The 19,181-nt window shown below is 36.0% G+C and overlaps 1 protein-coding gene across 1 annotated transcript in view; it reads left to right on the top strand.

Annotated features, from left to right (window-relative positions):
* LOC108748299 (twitchin) overlaps positions 1-19,181 on the top strand; it is a 97,478-nt gene that overhangs the window by 63,539 nt on the left and 14,758 nt on the right. Inside the window, exons 90-114 of the mRNA XM_018486349.1 lie at positions 874-1,155; positions 1,465-1,770; positions 2,379-2,681; positions 2,894-3,195; positions 3,358-3,637; positions 3,704-4,009; positions 4,108-4,382; positions 4,504-4,810; positions 4,930-5,811; positions 7,488-7,787; positions 8,035-8,316; positions 8,869-9,168; positions 9,470-9,772; positions 10,245-10,703; positions 10,945-11,067; positions 11,198-12,085; positions 12,266-12,568; positions 13,718-14,599; positions 14,852-15,107; positions 15,370-15,695; positions 15,857-16,159; positions 16,387-16,771; positions 17,183-17,388; positions 17,713-18,173; positions 18,538-19,072. Coding sequence (XP_018341851.1) covers positions 874-1,155; positions 1,465-1,770; positions 2,379-2,681; positions 2,894-3,195; positions 3,358-3,637; positions 3,704-4,009; positions 4,108-4,382; positions 4,504-4,810; positions 4,930-5,811; positions 7,488-7,787; positions 8,035-8,316; positions 8,869-9,168; positions 9,470-9,772; positions 10,245-10,703; positions 10,945-11,067; positions 11,198-12,085; positions 12,266-12,568; positions 13,718-14,599; positions 14,852-15,107; positions 15,370-15,695; positions 15,857-16,159; positions 16,387-16,771; positions 17,183-17,388; positions 17,713-18,173; positions 18,538-19,072 — 9,555 coding nt within the window. The remainder of the gene's footprint in view (positions 1-873; positions 1,156-1,464; positions 1,771-2,378; positions 2,682-2,893; positions 3,196-3,357; positions 3,638-3,703; positions 4,010-4,107; positions 4,383-4,503; positions 4,811-4,929; positions 5,812-7,487; positions 7,788-8,034; positions 8,317-8,868; positions 9,169-9,469; positions 9,773-10,244; positions 10,704-10,944; positions 11,068-11,197; positions 12,086-12,265; positions 12,569-13,717; positions 14,600-14,851; positions 15,108-15,369; positions 15,696-15,856; positions 16,160-16,386; positions 16,772-17,182; positions 17,389-17,712; positions 18,174-18,537; positions 19,073-19,181) is intronic.

Here is a 19,181-nt window from a genome sequence, read left to right as displayed (position 1 = left end):
GCCGGCAACCTTCCAAGAGTATCCCACAAAAACACCTCTCGAAAAATCCGCTGTTCGGAATTGGCATTAAAACTATAAGTCCCATGTTCTTGATAATTGAATAATCAGCGTGTACACCACAAGCATATAAGAGAGATAAACACAGGACGGAGGCTTAAAGTAAAAAGAAGAATAAGAAGAACAATTAAATGAGTAAAGCATTATATACAATAAAACGTTTTGATCTTTGATTTGGATCCTCTTCAGTAAATACATAATTGATAAACTTCCGTGTAATGTATTTTTCAGGCAGCGCAGTGTAAACACTTAAATTTAAAACAATAGAAATCTAATAAATGAAATCAATTAAGAATAACGAGCCTTTGAGAGCTAATGCTGCCATGTTATACTTAATTAATTTAATTGATTAGAATCTATAGAATTTCTATTGTTTTAATACTGCGCTGCCTGAAAAATGCATTACATTAGACGAAAGTTTATCAATTATGTATTTACTGGAGAGGATCTAAATCTGGGATCGAAAAATTTTACTTATTTAATTGTTATATATAATAAAATTTGATTGTGCAATTACATCCAGCATTGGCTCTCAAAGGTTTGTTATTCTCAATTGATTTAACAAATTACAATTAAATATAACTTGTTATATAGGAAAAGCTCAAAATACTTAATAATTGTAAATTAGAAAAAATATAATCTATAATTGTATAATTTTAATCTTATTTATAATTTCTATTCTGATTTAAGATCTCTAATGTCAGAATTTAATTTATTGTATTCATAAAAAGTGAGAAACTGAATAAATATTGGATTGGTATATTAATTATTACAAAATAATTTAAGATAATATTATACAAAACTTGTTTTTTGTAGTGAAACCGCACATCAATCGTGATAAGCTGCAGACTATCAAAGTAAGAGCAGGTCAACTAGTGAAGTTGGAAGTTGACGTCGAAGGTGAACCTCCTCCAACAGTTACATGGAGTTTCGCTGGTGCACCACTTCAAACTGGAGCCAATGTTAAAATTGATAACGAAGACTACCTCACTAAGATTCAGTTAACCAACACCAGTCGAAAGTTAACTGGAAAATATACTATCAAGGCTGTGAATGATTCCGGACAAGATGAGGCTGATGTAGAAATTAATATTCTTGGTGAGTAAACTTGAATATATAGGTATGTTATATCCATATCTCTATTTTAACTTAAAAATAAAACGAAATTCTATATATATTTTATAATATTTTATAATACATATGTACATAAAATACTTTATTTCATGTTGAAATAAGAAATGCATAATGTAAACAAATTTTTAAAAATATTTTTTAAATAAAATAATGAATGTTTAAAGATTCAAATTATATTAGACAAAGTTGCTAAACTAAATGCACAATTATACAATATAATATAATAATGTATAATTATATTTATATTGTAAAACTTATTATGTAATTTTGTAGACAAGCCTGGAAAGCCGGAAGGACCACTAGAAGTGACCGACGTGCACAAGGAGGGCTGCAAATTGAAGTGGAGTAAGCCGAAAGACGATGGTGGACTTCCCCTGTCCAGTTACATAGTAGAAAAAATGGATGTGACGACAGGTCGTTGGGTACCAGCCGGTATCGTGGACCCTGATAAAACTGAACACGCAGTTACCGGTTTGGAACCTGGCCATAAATACGAATTCCGTGTGAAGGCTGTGAACGAAGAGGGAGAATCAGAACCTCTGCAAACCGACGTTGCCATCGTAGCTAAAAATCCATATGGTATAGTACTCTAATGTTTATTACAATGTTCATACACATATTTATTTTTATACGTATTGTTCTATTTTAGATTAAGTATAATATTACAATACAACCAGGCAATTAAGAGCTTATACATAGTTGTTATGAATGCGCTTAATTTACAGATTTAATTTTTTCACCATAGGTATATATTGATTCTTAATCAGGTTAATAATTAGCATTATGTTTTTGTTGTATTGTACTATTATTTTTAATATTAAGAGCTCAATAAACTTATATTGTTTAGATTAAGTAATTTTAGATACATACACATAAGCTATAGATATTTTTCTTACTTTCCAGAAAAATTATATTATAGTAATTAAGAATTTATCAATATGGATGGTACTAACTAATTTCATAATTAAATTTGTTACAGATATGTAGAAATATTATTTTAATAATTATGAATAATATGCTTGTTTCTTTTTCTAATAGCAAATAAATAAACATTACGATACAATATCAAACAAAGAAGACGATTTAAAAATCTATTTATTTAGTTATATCGTTTATTTTATAATTTTTTTAATTATTAAAAGAGAACAAGCAAAAAAACTTACGGCATACTTTATGAAATATTTTAGATGCTCCAGCGGCGCCTGGACTTCCAGAGATTGTCGATTGGTCGGAGAATATGGTAAAGCTTAAGTGGGAACCACCAATAAGAGACGGCGGTGCACCAATTACTGGATATATCATCGAAATGAAGGATAAATTCGGTACTAATTTCGTGAAGGCTGCTGAAGTGCAAGGGCCCGTATGTACTGGCACAGTTCCACGTTTAGAAGAAGGCAATCAGTATCAATTCAGAGTACGCGCCATTAATAAAGCTGGACCTGGTGAACCTAGCGAGGCTACCAATCCGCACACCGCTAAAGCTCGTTGGTGTAAGTATTACGTCATTTTAATAAATTACAGTCCTTTATCAAAAAGATTGAAAATATAAACGTATATTGCATTATTAAAGAAATAATCGTATACATAATATTTTATGTAAAATTATTTATTAAGATTTATTTAAATTCAATTTTTTAAATCTATTTATATAAAAATTTATATAAATTTATCGATATCTGATTTTTTCATTTTTATTTTGCAGTGAAACCGTTTATTGATCGTACGAATCTGCAACCCATAACGGTAAAAGTTGGCCTTACCGTAAGTCTGGATATAAACATTATTGGCGAGCCGCCGCCAAAAGTTACTTGGACCTTCAAAGATAAGGAGCTCGTATCAGATGACACGATACGAATCGACAATGTTGATTACAACACGAAATTCTTTATACTAAAAACTAAACGCGCACATACCGGCAAATACGTGATCAATGCGAAGAACGAAGTCGGCGAGGATACTGCTGAAGTAGAAATCACTGTTCTTGGCAAACCCAGCAAGCCAAAAGTAAAAATTTTACATTATATTATTATCAATACTATTAATAATTATTTATTACTAATTGTAATATTGATTACTAATTATTTTAATTATTTTAATTATTCTAATTGTCTAGCTTATAAGTTTTTTGTCTTGATAATCTGATTAAATATCTCGTTTTTAATTCAGGGTCCCTTGGAAGTGAGTGATGTTAACAAACATGGCTGTAAACTCAAATGGGACAAACCCGAAGATGATGGTGGTTCACCGGTCGAATACTATGAGATCGAGAAGCTGGATCCTCTTACTGGACAATGGGTACCTTGTGGTCGTAGTACCGAACCTGAAGCAACCATTACAGGATTGCAGGAAGGTAAACCATATAAATTCCGCGTGAAAGCTGTCAATAGAGAAGGAGAATCCGATGATTTGGAAGCTGACAAGTCCATCATAGCAAAAAATCCATTCGGTATGTATTCGAACTCTGAAAAATTTTAGTTTAAAAACTTAAAAACTTAATTATTTTTTATTTTAGATGAACCGGGTAAACCTGGTCGACCAGAACTCAAGAACTGGGACAAAGACTTTGTCGATCTCGAATGGACTCCTCCCAAGGATGACGGTGGTGCGCCGATCGAGAAGTACGTTGTGCAGATGCGAGATAAAGAAGGCAGACAATGGGTAGATGTTGCTAAGGTTCCGGGAGACCGAACGGCCGCTAAAGTGACTGACGGTATCCAGGAGGGTCATGAATACGAATTTAGGATCGTGGCGGTCAATAAAGCTGGACCTGGCGAGCCCAGCGATACTTCAAAAAGCGTCGTGGCTAAACCTCGATTCTGTAAGCGTCATATATATAACTTTATTGTTTTATTGTTAGATATTATAAATTTATTTCTTGCAGTATAATAATTATCTAATTTTACTATCTATTTTTAGTGGCACCGCATATTGATCGTAAAAATCTCCACAAGAAAGTCATGCGAATTGGCCAGATGCTGCGACTTGAGGCTGACATCAAGGGTGAGCCGCCACCAGTTGTTACGTGGAAACTCAAGGATAAGGTGCTGAAGAGCATGGATCGACTCAAGATTGAGAACGAGGATTATCATACTATGTTCATCCTCAATAAGCTTCAGCGTTCGGATACCGGCACGTACACCGTTATTGCCAAGAATGACAGTGGCACTGATCAGGTCGACGTCGAGCTTCAGGTTTGTATGACAATTGCTTTGCAATTTTAATTATGTAAGTTAAATTCTGTTAAGAATATGGAATTGTTTGTTAGAACATCCTTTGTTAAATATAATTGATTGTTTATTTAATGTTTATCAGGTTCTAAGTAAGCCTGGCAAACCGAAAGGACCGCTTGAAGTGTCTGATGTGACGGCCGAGGGTTGTAAGCTGAAATGGGACAAACCCGATGAAGACGGTGGCGAACCGGTTGATCATTATGTCATCGAAAGGATGGATGTGGACACTGGACGTTGGGTACCATGCGGTACCAGCAAAATTCCAGAAGCAGACGTGTCTGGATTAAACGAGGGCAAGGATTATCAATTCCGTGTCAAAGCTGTCAACTCCGAGGGCGAATCCGAACCTCTAGAAACGTCCATACCGACAACCGCCAAAAATCCTTATTGTAAACATTTTATTTTTATTATTCCTTATAAATTTTAAAAATTCTTTTAATTATATTATAACATCTTAAAAAATATACTTATAATAAAATATTTGTAAAACATTTACTTCTAATTACAGCTGAACCCGATGCGCCCGGCAAACCCGAATTGAAGGACTGGTCGAAGAATCATGTTGACTTGAAATGGAAAGCCCCGAAGAAGGATGGCGGTGCACCAATTGAAAAATATATTATTGAAAAGAAAGATCAGTATGGCAAATGGCAGAAAGCCGCGGAAGTTCCGGGTAACAAAACCGAAGCCAAAGTGCCAGATCTTGTGGAGGGTCAAAAATATCAATTCCGAGTTAAGGCCGTGAACAAAGGTGGCCAGAGCAAGCCCAGCGAGCCCAGCGAAACCCTGATCGCTAAGGATCGCTACGCCGCGCCCAAGATCGATCGCACAAACCTGAAGGATATCACAATCAAGGCCGGTAATGTCATTCGGCTGGACGTCAAAGTTACGGGTGAACCACCGCCAAGTAAGACTTGGTTCCTGAACAAGGCTAAGCAGGAATCCGGCAATGTTTTGACAATCGAAACGGAGGATTACAAGACCAAGTTCGTGGTCTCATCGGCGACCAGGGCGCATTGTGGCACGTTGACTTTGAAGGCGGAGAATAGTTCTGGCAAAGATGAGGCGTCCATCGAGATCCTGGTACTGGACAAACCTAGCAAACCTGAAGGACCGCTCAAGGTTTCCGACGTACATAAAGAGGGCTGTACTCTCAAGTGGAATCCACCAGCAGATGATGGTGGTGCACCTTTGGATCACTATGTGGTCGAGAAGATGGATACAGAAACCGGTAGATGGATACCTGTCGCACGCACTAAAGAACCCATGATGGAGGTAGAGAATTTGGTGCCCGGACAAGAATACAAGTTCCGAGTTGCGGCTGTAAACGCGGAAGGCGAATCCGAACCATTGGAGACCGAGCATGGAATCGTTGCCAAGAATCCATTTGGTAAGATTTCTAATTTCTTAAATCTATCTTTTTATTTAATTTTAAATTACTTAAATGTTTTATATTAAAATTTTGTATGACGAATATCATAAATACAATTTTCTTCTTCTTCATTATTTAAATGTAAAACAATTAAAAAATCTTTTAATTAATAAAACTTTAACAATTATTAATAAAAATATCAAGAATATCGAAGGGCAAAGTAGAGTCAAATTCAAATATATTGTAGATATGTGTAATAAATGTTTAAAGTTTTAACATTCTGAAAAATTGATATGAAATATAAATTTAATTTAAAAAACTTCACATTACACTAACTTAACGTTACATTGTATTACATGACGCTTTGTGGAAGTCCTTCCGTATTTGTCTGTAAGTTGATGCTGTTTTTCTATTTTTTAATATTTAACATTTCCGAGATTAGGCATTTGTTATAGTATGGTTTTTCATCTAGAATTATAATGTTATCTTAAATTCGTGTCCCTGCTGCAACCTGTGTTCTGTTATCACGGAGCGGATAGAAGTATTCCGGATGTGATTGCGATGTTTAGTAATTCTCGTTTTTAATTGTCTACCCGGCGTTTGTCCCACATGTAGCATCGCAGTCCAGCAATTGACCTTGTAGATTACATTGGTCTTGGTAGAGTGGGATCGAGGATCTTTTTGAACTTTAATAAATTTCTGTAATTTATTGATACTATAAAATTCGACTTTTTAGTCTTTACTATTAAATTGTTTAAATTTATCGGTAATAGAAGGTATAAATATAATTGTGAACTACGAAGTTTTATCAGATTCGATCTTATTATTTGAGTGAATACACGTTTCTACTTTTTGTTTCATGAGGCTGTGGATTCTCTTGTTGATATTAAAAATGTCGGTATTAAAAATGAAATCGAATGGATAGTTATTCTCGAATAGAGTCATTCTCGAATAGAGTATTAATTACAAATTTTAAATTCTCCGTATAAAGAATTTCTGCGTCGGATAATAATAATGCTTTATCAACTAAACCTATGATGGTACCTCTCTTCTTGGGAGATCGGTGATTAGATAAAAAATTCAGGTATCTACCTGAGTAACTTGGTTTGTGGTACCAATCAAAAGTCAAGGACTTCCCTTCTTTCTTCGTGGTTATATCCAAAAAGTTTAGTGACCCTCCTCCGTTTTCCAAAGTGAATAGGAGTCATGGGATATGGAGTAAATTGAAGTGTTCTCATATTGTTACTATATCAGATAATAGGATTGCCGTATATCTCGTCAACATATTGATAAAAAAACGGTAATTGGTTGTTAAGTGAACGTAACGCGGTGTTTTTTAAACTTTGTAGCAACTAAGTCCGCAATGATGGGTAACAAGGGAGAATCCATGAATGTGCCAAAGGACTGTTTATAAATGACATTGTCAAATGTAAAATATGTGGAATTTAAGACAAACTGAACTACTGTTAGAAAATCTGTTTTCGAAAAGTTACATCTTTTTTTATATGTAGCTTTATTTTTCGCTGACTCCAAAGCAACATCTATGGGGACGTTTGTGAAGAGTAACACCACGTCCAATGAGACCAAATTGTGATCAATTATCAATTATTATACTTTTCAAAATTAATCCTTGAAATTTTTTTTCTTACATTTCTCAGTTTAGATAAGTAATAACAGTTTTATTTATACTACAGATGAGCCTGGTGCACCAGGACGTCCGGAGGCGACCGATTGGGACAAGGATCACGTAGATCTGCGATGGACTCCACCGTTAAAAGACGGCGGATCTCCAATCACCGGATACGTGATCGAGAAGCGGGAGAAGGGCGCACCCAAGTGGATCAAGGCGTGCGAGACTGGGCCGGATTGCAAGGGCCGCGTCGACAATCTCGACGAGGGTGTCGAATATGAATTCAGGGTCAAGGCCATTAATGCTGCCGGTCTCGGTGAACCGTCCGACGCTAGCAAACCGATTACCGCCAAGAGTCGAAGACGTGAGTTCAGATAATTAAAAATATTTTATTATTTGTCTCTTTCGTTAAATAATCTTTAGAACACTTAAGATTTTTTAAAAATTTTACAAAAATTTTTTCAACAAAAATTTTTACATAAAAAAATTCTTTTAAATTTGTGATTCAAGATTTTTTATTGAGAAGAATATATTTAAAAATTTTTTTAAAATTTTAATGGATATGAGGAATAGATTTATTAATTATGATGTTATTTCTTTTGACTGTTCAGTCCCGCCGAAGATTGACAGACGTAATCTGCGCGATATAACTGTACGCGAGAACGAAGCGTTCCACTTTGACGTTAAAATTATCGGAGAACCACCGCCAGACGTCACATGGGTAATCAACAATAAGAGCATCCAGCAAACCACACATCGCAGAATACAGAATGTGCCTTACAATAGTAAATTCTTCAACGACAAACCCGAACGTAAGGATAGTGGCACTTATAAGATCACAGCAGTCAATCAGCATGGATCCGATACCGCCGAAGTCGAAGTCACCGTTGTCTGTGAGTAATTTTTACAGTTAATGTTTTGCAAGTTTTATAATTAAGGAAAATAATTGTATATTATTATTTCTATTATATATGTATACTCTATATAATCGTAGATGAACCACTTTTATCTATCGAAACGTTCTAATACATGGATTTAATGGATATAAGATAGTAATTTTTTAGTACTTTTTTATATTTATGTTTTACTTGACTAAAATATTGTACGAATAACTGCTATTTTTATGTCGTAATTTTAAAATTTGGTTAACATTGATAGTGATCCGATCAGTATTGTTTATTAAAATAGTGATTATTTTTATATTCTGAATAACTACATTAAATGATATCGTTTAGCTAATAGCCCTTCTTGTTTATTAGTAGGTACTAAAAATTATTATCAGTCTATAATGAATAAACTGTTTTATTTATTGTTTTTCTCTTTGTCAAATATTAAAAATAAAAGTACTTAATGTTCAATAATCTGTAATAAAAATTCATTCTCCGAGTATAATCTTATATTTTTACTTATATAACAATTTAATCTAAATTTTGTTTGTCTATCAGCCAAGCCTGGCAAACCAGAAGGACCATTAGAAGTATCCGACGTGCATAAAGAAGGATGTACGCTTAAATGGAAGAAACCTAAGGATGACGGTGGAGAACCAATTGAGGGCTATCTCGTAGAGAAGTTCGATCCAGAGACTGGTGTCTGGTTACCAGTTGGTAAAACTACTGGGCCCGAGATGAAGGTTGAAGGGCTTACACCAGGACATGAGTACAAGTTCCGAGTCAAAGCACTAAATAAAGAAGGAGAGTCCGAACCATTGGAAACCTTTAGCTCGATCGTAGCGAAAGATCCGTTCAGTAAGTGGAATATTATAAAATTTATTTATCGAAAGTAATAAATAGTATTTTACGTATGTGTGTGTGTATCTTTTAATAACATCTTCGATAAGTATAAATAGTTTGGATTGTTAACGCTTTTGTATATTGACAGAAGTATGTATAAGTTGTTATTTTTAAATTAATTACTTTGTAGCATTTTTCTTGTTTTTAATTCTTATTTCTTCTTTTCGTAATGTATTATATAAAAACACTGACAGCTCAGTATTTTTTTAAAACTAATATTAATTGCTAATTTTATTATAATAATTAATTTTTACAGCTGTACCAACTGCACCTGGAGCACCGGAACCGGTCGATTGGACAGCTAATCAGGTTGAACTTGCCTGGAAAGAACCTGTCAGCGATGGTGGATCGCCTATCACGGGCTACATCATTGAGAAGAAAGATAAATACAGCACTATGTGGGAGAAAGCTTTGGAGACCGGGACACCGGTCACCAAAGCTTTGGTACATGGTCTAATAGAAGGCAATGATTATCAATTCCGCGTGATAGCCGTAAACAAGGCTGGTCAGTCAGAGCCCGGTGAAGCAAGCAAGACGTTTACCGCTAAGCCGCGTTTCTGTAAGTATTTATAATATTTTAACATTTACAAATTTTTCTTACTAGTACAATGATTTATAATTGATTTGATTAACATTTTTCTTTAAATAAGTGTTATGTACGAATTATACCAAATACTATATTATCTTAATAATAGGTATTATGGTGCATTTAGGATCTTAATTATACAAGCAATCGATAGGTGCATTTAAGATCTTAATTATACAAGCAATCGATCATATAGCAGTTCAAGCAGAACAACAAGTCATGATATCGTCAAAATAATATTAAAATAAATCGGAAATGATTAAAAAATGACTTTTAATGATCATTTGGAATCATTTTGATATTATAATAACTTGTTCCGCTTGAGAGGATAGTAATCCTTGTATTTTTGCCATAAAATGTACGCGTATTCTAAAAATAATTTTAATGAATCGTGTGCTTGTCTAAATATGATATCGGTACTTAATCATTCAATCATTCGTTACAGTGGCCCCGAAGATTGACAGGCGCAATTTGAGGGACGTTACCCTGTCCGCTGGCTCAATGCTGAAATTCGATGCCAACGTGATCGGCGAGCCACCGCCACATATCGAGTGGCGTTATGGCGCAATACCGCTTCATTCCGATCGCAAGGTGCAGATCGACAACACCGACTACAATACCAAGTTTAGCATACGTCCGGTATCGCGGGACGACAGTGGTGATTACACTGTCACCGCCAGCAATTCATCAGGCAAAGACTCGGTGACGGTGCAGGTGACGGTGACGGACAAGCCGACGCCGCCTGAGGGACCGCTTCAAGTGTCAGATGTACACAAGGAAGGATGCAAGTTGAAGTGGAAGAGACCTAAAGACGACGGCGGCACGCCCATCGAGTACTATCAAGTGGACAAAATGGATCCGGAGACTGGATGTTGGGTACCCTGCGGACGTTCTACCGAACCGAGTAAGTCGCCGGATTGATTAATTGAATAAAACATAAAACTGACATAACACACACAGTTCCATTAAATCTTCATTCAAACGATGCGTAATTATTCCTGTTTCTATTATTTTTTGTTTTATATAAAGCGCTTCAAATTTCTTCATTTTTTATTGATAAAGTTTTTCCTGCTACAAATTCGCTATTTTAAAATACATACAATTTATTTTATAGTATTGATTTATGTCAAATGAATTATTTATAGCTCTCGAGGTGACAGGTCTAACACCTGGCAAGGAGTATCTCTTTCGGGTGGCTGCTGTCAATGCCGAGGGCGAATCGAAACCTTTGGAAGCGGAGCAGACGATAGTTGCCAAAAATCCATTTGGTATGCTAATCAAACATATATTAAAATTATATAAAACATCGTGTAAATATAAATTACGAAACATAATTTAAAGACAAATGTTATTTTTAATCTGACATAATTTTTATCAAATTTTTGTTTCTATGTTTAGACGAACCAGGCAAACCGGGTGATCTTCGAGCCACTGACTGGGATAAGGATCACGTCGACTTGAAATGGACTCCGCCGGAGAATGATGGCGGTTCACCAATTACTGGTTACGTAATTGAAAAGAAAGACAAATACGGCGAATGGGAGAAGGCACTGGAGGTGCCTGCAGATGAAACATCCGCTACAGTACCGGATCTTATTGAAGGTCAACCATACGAATTCCGCGTGCGTGCCGTGAACAAAGCTGGACCTGGTGAACCGTCGGACGCCACGCCGACTATCATCGCCAAACCACGCAATCTAGCGCCCAGGATTGATCGTACCAACCTAATTGAAGTAAAGATCAAGGCCGGTCAAAACTTTAACTTTGATTGTAAAGTAACGGGTGAGCCACCGCCAACTACCAAATGGATGTTGAACGGTAAGGAGGTCCGACCGAGTGAGCGTGTTAAAGTAAAGCACGTGGATTACAACACTAGTTTGAACGTGCGAATGGCTACGCGTGCGGAATCCGGCAAATACACTGTCACTGCCGAGAATATTAACGGCCGAGATGAGGCGTTCGTCAAAGTAACTGTGCTGGATAAGCCGAGTCCACCTCAAGGTCCACTCCGCGCATCTGACGTGCACGCCGAGGGTTGCAAACTCACGTGGAAACCGCCTGAGGATGATGGTGGGCAGCCAGTTGAGAAATATGTTGTGGAAAAAATGGACGAGGCCACAGGTCGTTGGGTGCCGGCCGGAGAGACTGATGGACCGGAAACGAACTTGCAAGTGGAAGGCTTGACGCCAGGGCACAAGTACAAGTTCAGAGTGCGAGCGGTTAACAAGCAGGGTAAATCTGAGCCTCTCACCGCCATGCAGGGCATCGAGGCGAAGAATCCCTTCGGTAAGACAAACATTTTTTTATTGAAATAATAATTTTTAGGTATTTGCGAGTAAAAATTTGAGTGCGTCATATATTTCCAATATAATTATTATAATTATTTGTAATTTATTATATTCCCCAATATTTGCAAAGTGTCAATATTATATTTTCCCATTTTTTATATTATTTTATTTTTTGTAGATGAACCAGGAAAACCAGGTACGCCCGAGGTGATTGATTATGATAGGGACTTCGTTGAACTTCAATGGAGTCGTCCTGAAGAAGATGGTGGATCACCAATCACCGGTTACATCATAGAGAAACGCGACAAATACAGTCCGACCTGGGAGAAATGCGCAGAAATTGATGGCGACACAAATCGTGGAAGAGTCGACGACCTAGTCGAGGGAACTCCATATGAATTCCGCGTGAGAGCCGTCAACAAGGCTGGTCCTGGCGAAGCTTCGGAGGCGTCCAAGTCCCATATAGCGCGACCGAAGAATCGTAAGCATTTGCAAAGAATTTATCAAATTTTATGTACCTATATTTAAAAGAATTGAATTATTTTACAATGTTTTTATAATTTAGAAGTTCAAGAAACAAAAAACTTAAAAATATTTGGTAGGTGTTGCATTTATAATTTAACCCTAGGAAGCTGAACATGAGTACAATGTACCCTATGCGATCTTTTACATTGCTGTAACTTTTTTATAATATAATTTGAAGACCTGAATTGAGGCTGAAAAAAAACTGTCTATAGATATGATAAGCCTGCAAGGGTATTTTTTTTGCGTTATTCTCGTTGTGAGAACGAAAGTTCAAAGAGGGTACTTGAGACATGTGATTAGCTTGTAAGTTTTCGGCGTTCTGGGTATCCCATTATTTTTTATTAAATACATATATGTTTACTGAGTTTCGAATAGTATAAAAGTAAGTACACGAAAATGTAGAACTAAAAAAAATTATGTTTCAATGTAATAAATATGTATTATAGTAGAAATTTTATAATTTCTGTCAGTCTTTGGAGATCGCTCGGTCGAGGCGGATTTATTGCTTTAGAGCGAATGTTGCATTACCCTCTAAACTAAATTCTAATAAATTTAATTATACATACTATAATACTATTTATACATGTACAATCCTTTATCTACTTATATTATTACTCTTTTATATTGTTCAAATAATAAAATTTTATTTATTAATTGTAAACTTAAAATATGTAGATTCTTCAAAAATGTCGATTTTCGATAGTTTAAATAATTATACTTTTTTGAGCGATTCATATCGTACTTTTTTTTGTTAGTTTAAAGGGTCTAAAAGTCAACTAAAAAAATCCTACAGGTTTTTGCTTGAACATTAAATTTAATAATTTGAGAATTTTTTAATCCAAAGTAGTCATTTTTGCAAATTTTTTCAATAAAATTTCTTTAAAGCATTCTAATTAATTAAAGATAAAATGTTATTTATTTGATTCATATTTCTCTGTCTTTGTCTGACTTCAAGATATAAATTTCACGCGTTTTGAACTAAAAAATACGTATTCAGTCCAGAGATATAGCGTGAGAGATATAGGCCGGGAAGGTAACCAAAAATAAGTCCGGCTTTCTAAGGTTAATAACATATAATTAATTATATTATATATTTTGTGTTTAGTCCCACCGAAGATCGACAGGAAGTACATGCTGGACGTGAAAGTGCGCGCTGGCAGTTTCTTCGACTTCGATGTGCCGGTAACTGGCGAGCCACCACCAAGCAAGGAGTGGTCGCTAAAGGATAACGTAGTGATGGCAAGTGATCGTATCAAGATCATTAATGAGGATTACAACACTAAAGTGCGCGTGATGGAGGCAAAACGTTCCGATTCCGGCGTCTATACGCTTGTGGCCAAGAATGTGAACGGCAAGGATTCTGCTACATTAACGGTAAACGTGCTGGATGTACCCTTGCCACCAGAAGGTCCATTGAAGATCGACAACGTCACTAAAAACGGCTGCAATCTGAAGTGGCGGCCGCCCAAGGATGACGGCGGTTCTGAGATCCAATACTATCAAGTTGAGAAAATGGACATGGAAAATATGCGCTGGGTGCCTGTGGCTGAGGCTAACACCACCTCAGCACAGGTGGGCCACCTGATTGAAGGACACGACTATCAGTTCCGTGTTCGAGCGGTCAATAAGCAAGGCGAATCTCAGCCATTGACGGGAATGGACACTATCACTGCCAAGGATCCGTTTGCCAAGCCAGACAAACCTGGTACGCCGGTCGCCACCGATTGGGATAAAGATCATGTGGATCTGGAATGGACACCACCTAAGAAAGACGGCGGATCGCCTATAACCGGCTACATTATCGAAAAACGACCTCGTTTCGGACAATGGGAAAAAGCCGCCGAGATACCCGGAAACCAGACCAGCGGTAGAGTACCTGATCTGACCGAGGGTCAAGAATACGAGTTCAGAGTCATCGCTGTGAACAAGGGCGGACCTGGTGAACCGTCCGAAGCATCGGCACCAATCGTTGCTAAGCCTCGTTTCAGTAAGTTTAAATGTGTGTGTGTTTGTCGAAATTAATAAGTAAATTATTTTAAAAGGTTTTATTATAAAAATATATAAAGTATTTTTTCGTATTAGTAGGGTCTTTTTTTAAAATGCATATTTTTCTCTCATAAAGACTTTTTTCTGAGAAGTAATATTTTTTATTACAATAATTTGTTTTTTTTTTTAATAATGGAGATGTTTTCTCTCTGCTAATGATATTGCCTTCTAATAATTTTTTCTTTAATTGTAGTTGCTCCTTCGTTCGACACACATTTGCTGCACGATTTGGTGGTTCGTGCCGGTCAGAAGATCAGTTACAACATTCCTATTGTGGCGTCACCTAAACCGAAGGCAACGTGGAATCGCGATGGTGTACAGATTGTGTCCGATGCTCGTCATGAGATGTACACCACTAACACTGAAACTTCCTTCGAGATTCCATTCTCTGTCCGTGGTGATACTGGACGTTACACTCTAACTTTGGAGAACGAACATGGTAGTTTCAGGTACTTGACAAATAAAAAAATTATAGTTATTCTTTGATTATAATTTTAATTTGGATAATGAAAAATCTCTTAATCAAATTAATTTACAAACAATATTTTATACATTTATTTAAAAATAATATTTTAACAAATAATAAGACAATGTGAAAAAGATTTTAATATTGAAAATTAATTTGAAGAAATTTTTTTAACAAAATTTTTTTATAATACAATTTAATTTTGATGATTGTTAGTTGAATAAATTATGATTTTAAATTTGTAGTGCCAGCGCGAGAGTCACTGTCCTCGATAGACCGGCACCGCCAGAGAAGCCTTTGGATGTCAGCAATGTCACTAAAGAGGGTTGCCACTTGACATGGGGACACCCTCTTGATGATGGCGGAAGCCCTATTTTGCACTATGTTATCGAGAAGATGGACTTGTCTCGTGGAACTTGGTCTGACGCCGGTATGAGCATGGTGTTGAGCCACGAGGTCAACCGTCTGATTCATCGCAAAGAATATCTATTCCGTGTTAAAGCTGTTAATAACATCGGAGAATCCGATCCGCTCGAGACTACGAAAAGCATCATCGCGAAGAATGAATTTGGTGAGTAATTTGAAAAAAAAAAAAAAAAAAAAAGATATTTTAAAATTAAATAAAAATGATATTAAAAGAGTTATAATTCAACTCGCGCATATCGTAAAATCTTAAAGTTAAAAGTACATTGAAAAAATAATGTTATTAATAAGTGCGTCTGCGATTTTCAGATGAACCGGACGCGCCTGGTAAACCGCAAATCATGGACTGGGACAAAGACCATGTAGATTTACAATGGCCGGTGCCAAAGAATGACGGTGGATCACCGATCACAGGCTATATTGTTCAGAAGAAGGAGAAGGGCAGCCCTTACTGGGTGAATGCAATACACGTGCCGGCTGGCCAAAACAGCACGACTGTTCCGGATCTGACAGAAGGTCAGGATTATGAATTCCGTGTGATCGCTGTCAACGCCGCCGGTCAATCTGAACCGTCGGAACCTAGCGATCTCGTCACTGCCAAACCTCGTTTTCGTAAGTTGTGAATTTTTTTTTATAATTAATTTAATAAGTGACTATTTGATTAAACAGTATAATAAAATTTAAATAACAGCAATAAATAATATTTTTTAATTTTATAGATTTATAAATTATTATTTTATATAGCATAATTATTTTTTATATTCTAAATCTTTAATATATTGTGAATTTATTTACATTGAACATTATATATTACATTTAACTTCCTTCAATTTGTTTAGTGGCTCCGAAAATTAAGACGCCCTTACAGGACGTTCGTATCAAGGCTGGACTTATTTTTCACGTGGATATCGACTTCATCGGCGAACCGACGCCGGACGCAACTTGGAGTGTAGGAAGCAACGAATTGACTTCCAATGACAGAACGACGATCACATCGATTGGCTATCATACAATTGTGCATATCGTCAACGCTAAAAGAACCGACTCGGGATTATACCATTTGTTACTAAAGAATAGCAGCGGCATAGATGAAGGTAGCTTCCAAGTGACTGTCTTGGATAAACCTGGACCACCGGAAGGTCCTTTGCAATATGAGGAAATCACTAATCAATCCGTCACGCTCTCGTGGAAGCCACCCAAGGATAATGGAGGCAGCGAACTTACGTAAGTAAATTTTTAAATATTTCAACATTATTTATGAAATGAACTTTATTTGATACATATTTTGAATTTACAAAATCTCTTTGTGACTTTTCTTTCATTAAAAATAATATAGAAAGAATCCCAGATGAAATATTCAAATAATTGTTCAACTCTCCCGTATGGTCAAATTTCCTAGACTTGTTAACTCTCTCTCTCTGTCTCTCTCTCTCTCTCTCTCTCTCTCTCTCCTCTTCTCCTCTCTCTCTTTCTGTATTTATTAAATTATAAGTCTATAATGAAATTATCATATTAAAATTATATAAGTTTTATGTTAATTTGTGTTACAAATTATACAATATATACATATAAAACAGAATAGCACTAATAGTACACAAAATAATTTTTTATACATGTTTGTTCTATATTTTACAGTGGATATGTTATTGAAAAGCGCGATCTCACGCATGGTGGTGGTTGGGTGCCAGCAGTTACACATGTTAATCCTAAGTATAATCATGCCACTGTGCCAAGATTGCTGGAAGGAACTACCTACGAATTTCGCGTGTCTGCAGAAAATCTTCAGGGTCGCTCTGAACCATTGACCACCGATCGATCTGTTGTTGCCAAAAATCAATTTGGTAAGTACTATTAATAGAATATTAATTCTATTAGTTTTAAATTATAATTACTTCAATTAAAACATTCTAAAACTATTATAAGATCATTAATTATATATTTAAGTATGATTTTTAGAATCTTTAAGGACTCGCTTAAGGACTCAAAATTGTTTCTCATTTGTTTAATATGACAATATAACAATTTAAAATTAATATTTTTATATTGAATTCTCTCCGAGTTCATAAATTTATAGATATGGAAATTTATCTAAATTCTTCCAAACGTTCACTTTTTATTGTTTTCTTACTTTGTTAACATATTTTTATATTCAATTAATTGCTTAGTTGTTCCTGGACAACCCGGCAAGCCAGAATGCGTGGACGCCGATAAAGATCACATCAAGATCAAATGGACTCCGCCTATTAGCAACGGCGGCTCCAAGATCATTGGTTACGATGTGGAGCGTCGTGATCGTGCTACAGGTCGTTGGATAAAGCAGAACAAAGAACCTGTCAGATATCCTGAATATTACGATGATCATGTGACCGAGGGTCATCAATATGAATATCGCGTATCGGCTATAAACGCCGCAGGTGCCGGAAAACCGAGCGAGACTTCATCCGTGTTCACGGCTAAACCTATGAAGGAGAAACCAAAACTTCATCTGGATGCTCTAATTGGACGTAAGATCAAAGTTCGCGCTGGAGAACCAATCAATGTCAACATACCGTTGTCTGGCGCGCCCACGCCAAAGATCGAATGGACCAAGGATGGAAGATCGCTCATAGAAACTCTTCGCTTATCTGTAGGTTTATTTTTCAATTTAGTTTTACATAGAATTGCAATAAAGATAATAAGAAATAATTTTTTATTCAATTAATTTGACTGGAATTGAATTGAATCAAACTATACAACAATTTATTAATAATTATGAATAATAATTATAAATTGAATTAAACTATAAATTAAATGCTTTTATTAATTAAAAAAATTTGTATAGAGATTTTCTTTTACAATATTTTTTTTTATTTATAGAACATAAATTTTAGATTTTATTTCTTGTCTTGTAGAGTTCCTTTCAATTCATATCTTAGTCTTTATTTTTTAGTTATGATAGCCTTTACTCTTTACTGTGCACGTACATTTTCTTATTTTTATTATATTCTTAGACTGAGACCAAGAGCGATCGAACACAACTTCTAATTGAAAAATCCGTGCGAGATGACGGTGGCATGTATACTGTGACGGCGACGAATGAGCATGGAAAAGATTCGGCTGACATCGAAGTGATAGTCGTGGATAAACCTGGACCACCTCAGGGTCCTTTGCAATACACTGGTACGACGCAGGAATCCGTCGGCCTGTCCTGGAATCCACCGGCGGACAATGGCGGATCTGATATCACGAACTACATTGTCGAGGTTTCTGATTATGATTCTGACAATTGGCGACAAGTGCCAGGATATGTTCCTCGGACGAACTTCACGGCGAAGGGCTTGACTGAAGGCAAAAAGTATGTCTTTAGAGTTCGTGCCGAGAACATGTATGGTGTGTCAGAGCCCTTGGAGGGCAAACCCGTGATTGCCAAGAGTCCGTATGATCCACCGGATGCACCAAATCAACCTGAAATTCTTGGTTACACTCCTAATAGCTGCAGTCTCGCATGGAACCCACCTATCAATACCGGAGGAAAGCCTATAACTGGTAAGTTGTCGCAATAAATTATTGTATAATTGTTGGTCTCTTAAATACAGATACGATAATTAATTTTTATTATTTTTATTTTGTATTACGAGTACATTAAACCTACAAT

The sequence above is a fragment of the Trachymyrmex septentrionalis genome, unplaced genomic scaffold (genome assembly GCF_001594115.1).
Source record: "Trachymyrmex septentrionalis isolate Tsep2-gDNA-1 unplaced genomic scaffold, Tsep1.0 scaffold22, whole genome shotgun sequence".
NCBI classification, from domain to species: Eukaryota; Metazoa; Arthropoda; class Insecta; order Hymenoptera; family Formicidae; genus Trachymyrmex; species Trachymyrmex septentrionalis.
The sequence above is the reverse complement of the archived record's forward strand: the minus strand, read 5'-3'. Positions and strand labels throughout refer to the sequence as shown.